General features: G+C 37.8%; 1 protein-coding gene and 1 long non-coding RNA gene across 2 annotated transcripts; both read left to right on the top strand.

Moving 5' to 3' along the window:
* Nucleotides 1-1,667: 1,667 nt before the first annotated feature.
* LOC309507298 lies at nt 1,668-2,430 on the top strand. Its single transcript, XR_014209112.1, has 3 exons — nt 1,668-1,831; nt 1,937-2,116; nt 2,311-2,430. It is a non-coding gene; the product is annotated as an uncharacterized lncRNA (long non-coding RNA).
* Nucleotides 2,431-3,481: 1,051 nt separating this feature from the next.
* LOC309508279 (uncharacterized protein) lies at nt 3,482-5,845 on the top strand. Its single transcript, XM_082182812.1, has 5 exons — nt 3,482-3,865; nt 4,131-4,222; nt 4,360-4,439; nt 4,548-4,669; nt 5,363-5,845. The coding sequence occupies exons 1-5, from the start codon at nt 3,861-3,863 to the stop codon at nt 5,397-5,399; spliced, it is 336 nt and encodes a 111-aa protein (XP_082038938.1). The 5' UTR covers nt 3,482-3,860; the 3' UTR covers nt 5,400-5,845.
* The last annotated feature ends 3,552 nt before the right edge of the window (nt 5,846-9,397 follow it).

Genomic DNA, 9,397 nt, shown 5'->3' with positions numbered 1-9,397 from the left:
CATCATTATTTTAAACAGTATTATCTTGTTTTCCACTCAAAATAAGGCTTGTTTTTACAGAATATTAAAATGATTTCCCCCATTATAAAATAATTTTCTCGACCAGCGCTGACATTTTTTAAATAAAACAATGGATCTAACAACAGACACTCTACTAACTATAAGTCTACTAATACTCTACTAATACTCTAATGAGAGTTAGTAGACATGTAGGTGCAATGTTACTGATAGACTTATAGAATGTTTTAAAGGGACCAAAATAAAGTGAAACCAAAGTAACAATTTGATGTGACCACTGACATTGATAATTAATATAATAAAAAAAAAATAATAATAAAAACAGTTTTTGATATCTGAAATGTTCCATCCTCAGGTCGCTCTGGATCCCGGAGAACTGTTTCCACAGATTCCTCTCCGGGCATCACGCCATCCTCAGCTTGGTCCTCACCCTGGTCCTCACCCCCCCCTGAGGCCCATGTCGAGAGAGGAAGTAGAGAGTTGTTGAGTCTGAGCAGCCGAGGCTCGTACAGCGTCGAGGGGAGCTGGAGTGGCGATGGATCGGAGAGCCCAAGCGACAAGGGTTTGTCCAGGTCCAACAGCTTCGAAGGGTTTCTGTGTCCTCCGCTGCCGGGTCAAGTACCTGTCGAGCCAACAGAGACATCAACTGGCCGAACTGCTCGGCGTGCCGTGGACGCTTCTCCTGTGAACGAGAGCTCAACAGGTGAGACTGAAATAAGGCTTGGCAGTGCAAAGTCTACAGATAGAGATTTAGCTATTTCATGCATAACTGAGTCAAGTTTTTAACACGTCCGATCACATTTACTGTTGCTCGACCAGCACTGATATTTTTAAAATAAAACAATGGATCTAGCAAGCTAATAATTGTCTCATATTTTTCTGTTTGTTTTTCAGAGTCCTTTGAGTCTCTCTATAACGTGGAAAAGTTAATTGGATCCGGAGTATTTGGCAGGGTTTTCCTGGGAACACGCAAATTTGATGGCAAAAAGGTAAATCTTACTGAATTGTACAAACATTTTGCTCTTGCATGCATCAAAACACATTTAAAACAATTTACAGATGGTTTAATACTTAATACAAAGCCAGGTGCTTGAAAACTGTTACTGTTATTGAAACTGTTTTTTTGTTTTTTTTTGTGCAGGTTGCCATCAAGCGGATACGCAAGATTGACAATGATCGTTATCTTTATATTGTAAGTTGGCCAAAACCTGAATGTGTATTGAGTTGTTTAAGTGCAGATTACTTTAGTTAATACACCCGTAGGAAGCATTAGGTATAAATGTGATCAACAAATAAGCCTAGAGGCACCAAATAACTTTGAGCTGAAAAGGCTCTTTTGAACGCATCTAAAAAGATCAAAGAATAGTACATTTCAAAATGATGTTTTCTTCAGATTTTTACCCAGCTAACCTTCTGTCTGCTTCTTCTCTCTAGCCTGGGAATCGCGAACCTCTCGTTACAGAAGTGGCGCTGCTGATGATGATGAGGCGAGAACCCATAAGCCCCTTCGTCATACAACTGTACGAGTGGTTTGAACATCCTAAAGAATTCTCTCTGGTTATGGAGTATCCGGAGGCCTACGAGACCTTGTATGACATAATCACTCGTCAACCTTGGAGTGACTGCTTCTCACGGGTCGTCATGAGACAGGCTGTGCGGGCAGTGCTACACTGCATCCATCATGGTGTTTTCCATAATGACATTCATGCTGAGAATTTCCTGTTTGAGAAAGACACGCTAGATCTCAAGCTGATAGACTTTGGCTGCGGTCAGCTATTTAGTAGTGAAGGCTACGAGAGCAACAGATACAGGGGTGAGCATTTTGGGAGTGTGGAAACCTGAAGCTAGTGACTTACAAATTTTTTGATGATGCTTTAAAAAAAAAAAGCTCAACAATGTGCAAATGTCTTCCTTACAGGATTTCGGGAATACTGCCCACCTGAAGTCATTACAGAACCTCGATTCCACGCCGTCCCAGCAAACGTCTGGTCTCTAGGAGTGTTGCTGTACGAGTTGTCGAACTTTTGTCTTCCTTTTCGTAATAGAACGGAAATCACACAAGCCGAAGTTACATTTCAGAACCCCAACTTATCCAAACGTGAGTGAATAATGATGATAACATTGATAAACACACATAAAGCAAACGAGTTGTACAGAAAGTTAAAGGTTATAGTGTGTCAGAATTTTTATATATACTGTAGCTCAACGTACACCGAGAGCATCGCTGTTTTCAAAAATGCCAGGTCACATGGTCATGACTAACCAGCTCTCTCCTTATTAAAATGTGTACAGACTGCAGGGATTTGATTGGACAGTGTCTTGCTCTGGATCCAGCTGAACGCCCCAGCTTGGAGCAGATGTTACAACATCCATGGTTTGTTCGTACACTACGCTAGATTGGAGAAGCTGAGGAGATTCACTCGATCAGTTTCAGGTGTGTGGAAGTGTAACAAGCAGAGTAGGATTATTATCTTTTGTCTTAAATTCTGGATTATTTGTAGTGAGATTTTCAAATTTGTGTTCATTGTAATGTTCTTGTTATAGTCAAATCACCTTCATTTATATAGCGCTTGATACTATATGATAATGGTAAATCATTATTTCTCCAACATTATTTTAAAAAGTATTATCTTGTTTTCCACAAAAAAATAAGGCTTGTTTTTACAGAATATTAAAATTATTTCCCCCATTATAATATTATTTTCTCGACCAGCGCTGACATTTTTTAAATAAAACAATGGATCTAGATAAAGTGAAACCAAAGTAACAATTTGATGTGACCACTGACATTGATCATTAATATTATAAAAAAATAAATAAAACAAAAACTGTTTTTGATATCTGAAATGTTCCATCCTCAGGCCACTCCAGATCCTGGAAAACTGCTTCCACAGATTTTTCTCCGGGCATCACATCCGCCATCGCTGCACTGACGAGAATGTCTCCCAAGCGTTGGGCTGGATGTAATAATCCACATAGCCTCTCTCTATTTACTCCCGAAATCTGAACCGCTGAAGACGAGGTGGATTAAGTTTGTTTTTGAAGAAAATGCTCCCTCAACTCTACCAAAATTCGTTTATGTCTGCTCGAATCATTTTACACCGGACAGCTTTTTGAATGAGGCTCAGTATAAAGCAGGTTTTGCAAAAAAATGGCTCCTGAAGGATGTAGCAGTGCCAACTGTTCGTGATCCAGCTACACATCTAGAAGTATGTATTACGCGTTGGTTTTCCAAATTGCCTTTGAATTTGTCAAGTTCATAATAACATGTTAGACTTATAAAGTTTGTGATAGCATGTGATAGCACCATGAGTCCAGCTATGTTGTTATTTTTTTATCGCGCTGATAGTGGAATCTTGATTTGTTAAGGACAGCACATCAGAACAGAGCAGCCAAACCAGAGATGTTGCTTGCCAGACAGACGCAAAACCGCTGACCAAGTCTGTTGGTACTCAGTCATCAATGAAGACGTTTCATGTTCGCTACAGGAGTTCAGGTATGTTTATGTATTACATGATACTGCTTATACAGAGGACCTATAACTAGTCTTGTTACACAATAAGTGTCACATAACAGTAACACACAACTACTTTGTATATTACAGGTGTCCAGACGACAGATACAGTTTCAGACATTGACAGTTTGTCACCAGCAGCTGGTTTAATATTTAGGACCTCTACACCTATAAAGTGGCCATCAAAGAGACCTCGTGTGGAACTGGAGGAAGAGGATGACGAAGAAACCCTAATGGACACATCATCTGTAGTAGCACCTGAAGAGCAAGATTATACATTTGATCCAGCAGAGACGGACACAACTTTAACGGAGACAGCAGAGCAGACATGTCGTAAGTTTCAAAACTGTGCATTTGTTTTAGAACAGGGGTGTCAAACTGAGTTCCTTGTTGGCCACAGCACTGCAGAGTTTACCTCTAATCATTATTAAACACACCTGAGGCAGCTAATCAACTCTCTAAGGCTCATTAAAAAAGTTGATCCTTCTGGAACTGAGTTTAACACCCCTGGTTCAGAATTGTATTATTTTTATTATTATTATATTTTGTTACTTTTGTATTTAATATTTGTTAACCAGTACGAGTTTTTGTTTCTTAGTGCTCAAGCAAAATGGCAAAATGAGACGCTAGATCGCCTGAGTGAAAGGGAAAGGGTCATCGTTGGAGGTGACATGAGGGCTGACTCACCAGGTACATAGTTGTAAATAAGAAGGATGCATGGATGCTCGGGTATTTTCCGGATCATGAAGCATAACATGCATAGGTAGTATCTAACTGAATTCAATGCACTCGTGGTAATAATGCTTTGTGTAATATTACTTTCAAAGGCCACTCTGCAAAGTTTGGAAGCTATACATTGATGGACCTTCAGACCAACACCGTTGTGGACACACCAGAGCTGGTTCAGGTGGGAGAGAAGAAATATCAGTATTTAAAAAAATTACATTTTTGAGAAGTTTAAAACTTCTGGTTTGTCTAAGATGATTGTTTCGTTCCCTATTCTTGTCTATTTCAGAGTAACGAAGTGGGAGGAAGCTACCACATGGAAAAAGGATTACAGAGGAGCCTTGCCCTGTTGGAAGCTCGTGGTGTTACTCTGGAGTGTATTGTAACTGACCGCCACCCACAAATACAAAAGTACCTCAGAGCATAGTTCGAATTACAGGGGGTACTGGGGGGTACTATACCCCCCAATGAAGACCCAGTAGGGGACAGAAATATCAGTTTTGGGGGGGGTCAGATAATTTTTCTGATATTGTGAAAAAATATAATTACAGTTACAATACAAGTCAACTCCTATTTTCACTGTAGGAACATTTTAATGTAAAGCGATTTCAGACACCCCTATTGTGGACCGTACCATTTTTAACCACCGTGGCTAGAAGGAGATAGAGAACGACTTCACCTTCTCAAGCAAGTGTCAACGTTGAATGACAAAACGCTAGTTTCATAAAGTATCATTCTTTTCAACATTCCTTATTTGTATATTCAAAAATATTTAAAATAATCTAATTTAATAGTTATAATTTTTCAATGTAAATGATTTAATTTTATTGGTAACAGCCTAGTTGTTACGGCATCCAGTCTCCGTGATTCTCCCTGTACTCAATCTCGAGCGCCCTCTCCAGAATACTAAGAGCATTGCATACTTCTCCTAGTATGGATCATTTATGATTACGCTGCACCTGTTCTGAATGATCACTGATTACTCATACTATATCTTACTCACTCACTCAGTGTCCTGTGCGAAGTATTGTTTCACCCTGTGTTGCATGTCTGAGCGTTTTCCTGAATTATCCTTGCCTTACTTGTTTCCTCGATTGTCTGCAGCCTGACTTCTGACCCAAGCCTGTTCCCCGGACTCTGATTCTCGCTGCCTGCCCTGAACTTCTGCCCGTCTCTTCATTCCGTCGTCTGCCGCCTGCCCCGACCCCTGCCCGTTCCTGGATTCTGGCCATTCGGCTTATTCGTTTTGCCTGGCTTAACTGGTCAATAAACATTGTTGCATATGGATCTGTCTCTGCCTCCTGAATCGCAACACTAGTGTCTAATTATTTTAATTGAATATATTTATCAAATTTAAGAATTTGAAATGAAAGATGGAGCATACATTTAATAAAATTAGGGGAAAATGCCCTTTATAAAGGTACAAAAAATGATTCTGAGTGTTTTCAAACAGTGATGTAATGAAACATTGACAATTTAAGCTTGAAGGGAGTAAAGCCTCTGTTTAGGCTATTAAGGAAATGTAATTTTGCCAAAAGAAGAACTTTTATTTTAAATAAATGTTCATTTTAAATCAGCCTACTTCAGTGTGATGTTACCAGATTATCATGCTTAACACTAAGAATTTGAATAATTGTAATGTGATGATCAGATGCAGATATCTAAATCAAAGAATATAGGCGGTTTGCGGGTGGATTTTTTTATTTTTAATAGTGGATTCGGGCGACTCAAAGTGCACCAGATTAATGAATTTATCTTTAAAATGTACAACATTTTCTTACGGGGGGGCATGCCCCCGGACCCCCCTAGAGGTACCAATCTCCACCAACAGAAAAAATTGTGGAAAACACATTAGGCTATATGATGATCTACAAAAAAATACACATTTTTATTATCTTATTATTAAAATAAATTATTATGATTTTACCACCTGCGCCACATTTTGAGGCAGGAAAACCCTGAAATAGGCAATAGGCTTCTTGTAAAGGTATTACTATTTACTAGTAATTAGAATGGTATTTCAGTGCACTTAACTTCTAACTTTTGGGAGTTGATCAAAACAGTTCTCTTTTGGATATATAATAACAATGAGATATTCTGTAGCCTATACTGATTATCAGTTTGTCGCATGTTTAGACCTTGTATGTGTGTTGCACAACACATGTTGCACTTGGCGATCACGGTGGGGATTGATATGGTAGTGGACCATGATGGTCATAGAAGAAGTGAAGGAGCAGTACCCCCCCCAATTATGGTGGGGTAATTCACACTCTGCCTCAGAGAACATAACATCAACCAGTTTTATGATGTGTGGCACATCGAAAAAGGTTTTATTCAATAACATAGATTTATAAGTGGGTATAATATGAAAATTAAGAAATTGTGACAGTTTATAGGCATATCACAAATATTTAGTAGTGGCAAACTGTGAACATCACTGTTTTTATTCTCAGCAGTAAAATGCTTGTCTATATTTTTATTTACAGGGATTGTGAGGAAACTTGAAAACATTTCCAAGATGAAAAATTACGGAACTGGCAGAGAAGCATTAAAAACCACATTTACTGGACTGCATCATCTTCAACCACTGGACCAGAAAGAGTGGCAAAATGGAAATCGATTCTGAACCATGTCAGGAACGTACACAGAGGATCCAAACTTTCCTGCTCGTCTACATCATCTAAAGGGAAGCAGAGATAGAAACAAGTGGCTTGTTGCCAGTATGATACTGTAAACAAATATTATTTTTATGCAACACGACAAAATGTAAAAAAGGGACTGTTAGTCGAAGTGTAAATAACCTAAAATTAAAGTTATTAGTTGTAATTAATGCAATTTTTGTATCATTTCTCATAGGAACTCAGGCATTCTACAAGCTGGAGAAAGTGATGACAAACACGCGGATTTTGAGGGACATCACCAAACTAAGTCCACATCACCAGACTTCATCTTTGGAGTCATTTCATAGTGACATTCTACGGTTTGCCCCAAAAAATGTGGTGTTCCCATTTCTTGGAATGTTGTGCAGGTAATTGAACTGCTGTTAAAATAACTTTACATCACTATAGGCTATTTTCCTGAATTGTGTCTGTGCACTTGCAGACTAAACCTGGCTGAACCTTTCATTACAATGAAAATGCTGGTCGTGCACAAGCAACATCATCAACAGGATATACATTTATAAATACATTTTGTTTTATTGCACAGAGTACCTAGATGACCTGCAGGACCTAATATTTGAGCATGTTTTTGTGGACCCTGCTCCATACATGGATGAGGTACTTAAGATACCCATACTATCAGACCTTTGTGCGGAGTATGAGCGGCCAGACAAGGAGGAGGTCATCTCCACCATGGTGTCCAGATTCAATCATCAGCTGGTAGGAAACCAACATATCTGCCCTGATCATCTGGAAACTCACGGCGAACCCTCATCACCACACAGGCTGGAATCACGACACGTACCCGACGGCCAAGGAAACCCCAGCACCAGCTCACAAAGGAGCGATATGCCAGAAACCTGTAACGACTAAAACACAGGCACATGTACAGATAGTACTTTATTTTTCAGCAATGTCTTTGTTTTGTTTTGTTATAGCACAGCCTATGCTTCATTTTGTGCAAGACTCCTGAAGTTATTTCTTACTATTGTATATAAAATGTCAAATATTCACTAGTTTGTTTACAGTATGTATTGGTTTTGTAGAATCGGCAATGTTTATTTAATTACAAGAATAAAGTAAGATCCATCCACTAATTATTTATACAAATTGTGAAATAATTTTCTTGTATTTGCAGAGTGTATTGTGATATTAATAAATATTAAGTTTGTTCTGCCATATGTGTTGTCAATTTCATGGTTGCAATTCAGAATATAGCTAAGTTTTTACTTTTGTGCAGTCAGTATTTATTTAATTTTATTTATTTAATTTTATTTAATAGGGACACGTGTGAACAATAAACCTGTACCACACTACAACATTTATAGCCAAGGCTAATTTGCAATGTCCGTCCCTAGAAGGGCTTTTCACATACATACAAAAAGTACAAAAAATTCATTTACATGTACAGTAACATTACATAATTACATAATTCTGTATGTGTAGGTTGATTGTAGATGTAAATATATTATTATATTATATAGCCCTGCATTAAAATTTTCAAACTTTAATCAAATATAAAAACTTGACATAACATTTAAAAACACTATCGACACTTACTGTACAATTCCACGTAGACGCAAGGTTCCATTAGCCTGGAAATCCAGACCTAAATCTAACTCGCTGAGCAAACTCAACTTGTGCTCTCGTGAGAACTCTGGAATACCAGGGTAAGGTTCCACAGTCGGCTCGATAAATGTATGCATTCTGAAGAGAATACACGTTTAAACAAACAGGATTCAATCCAGGATGCTCAGTCATTATATATATATATATATATATATATATAAAGATATTGGGAAGAATGTTGATAAAGCAAACCGGTTTGGTTACCATTGACTTCTACTACATGAAGGGGAAAAAACGGATTAATTTCTCAATATTATTATTTTATTTGTATTTTTTTTGTGTTTGACAGAATAAAGAAAGTAATTGAGGTCTGGAACAACATGAGTGTTTGAGTGAATGATGATGAACTATCTCTTCAAGAGGGAAAAACTTTTTGTTTGCCTTGTCAGTTTATTTATTTGTATTTCAACCCTTAAAGAAATAAGCTACACATGTCAACAACAGCAATAGGAATAAAAATGATCAATAAATTATTTTTATTAATAATATTCAAAAAGAATAATTCCACCAAGTAATATTTCATTATGTAACTGTAGACTGTTTGCTGTTGCCAGCAATTAAGCCACTATCAGTATAAACAGGCTTTTTTAATAAAGTTATCAACACTAAATTAATAAAACATCTGAGAGATTATGATAAAGTACAATTAATGAATGAATTCATTCATTCATTCATTCATACAATCAGAGCCGGCTTCAGACTGCGCTCAGCAGGGGGGCATTTATTTTCAATGGGTGGGCACTAGGTATGGGGACTTTTTTTCGGATATCAGATATCCTATATTTATTATTGCTACTGCCTTTTCTGTTAGCTATTACCATGAAGTGATGCAACCCATACAATAAACACA

Source organism: Leuciscus leuciscus, assembly GCF_965113295.1.
Source record: "Leuciscus leuciscus genome assembly, chromosome: 10".
NCBI classification, from domain to species: Eukaryota; Metazoa; Chordata; class Actinopteri; order Cypriniformes; family Leuciscidae; genus Leuciscus; species Leuciscus leuciscus.
The sequence above is the reverse complement of the archived record's forward strand: the minus strand, read 5'-3'. Positions and strand labels throughout refer to the sequence as shown.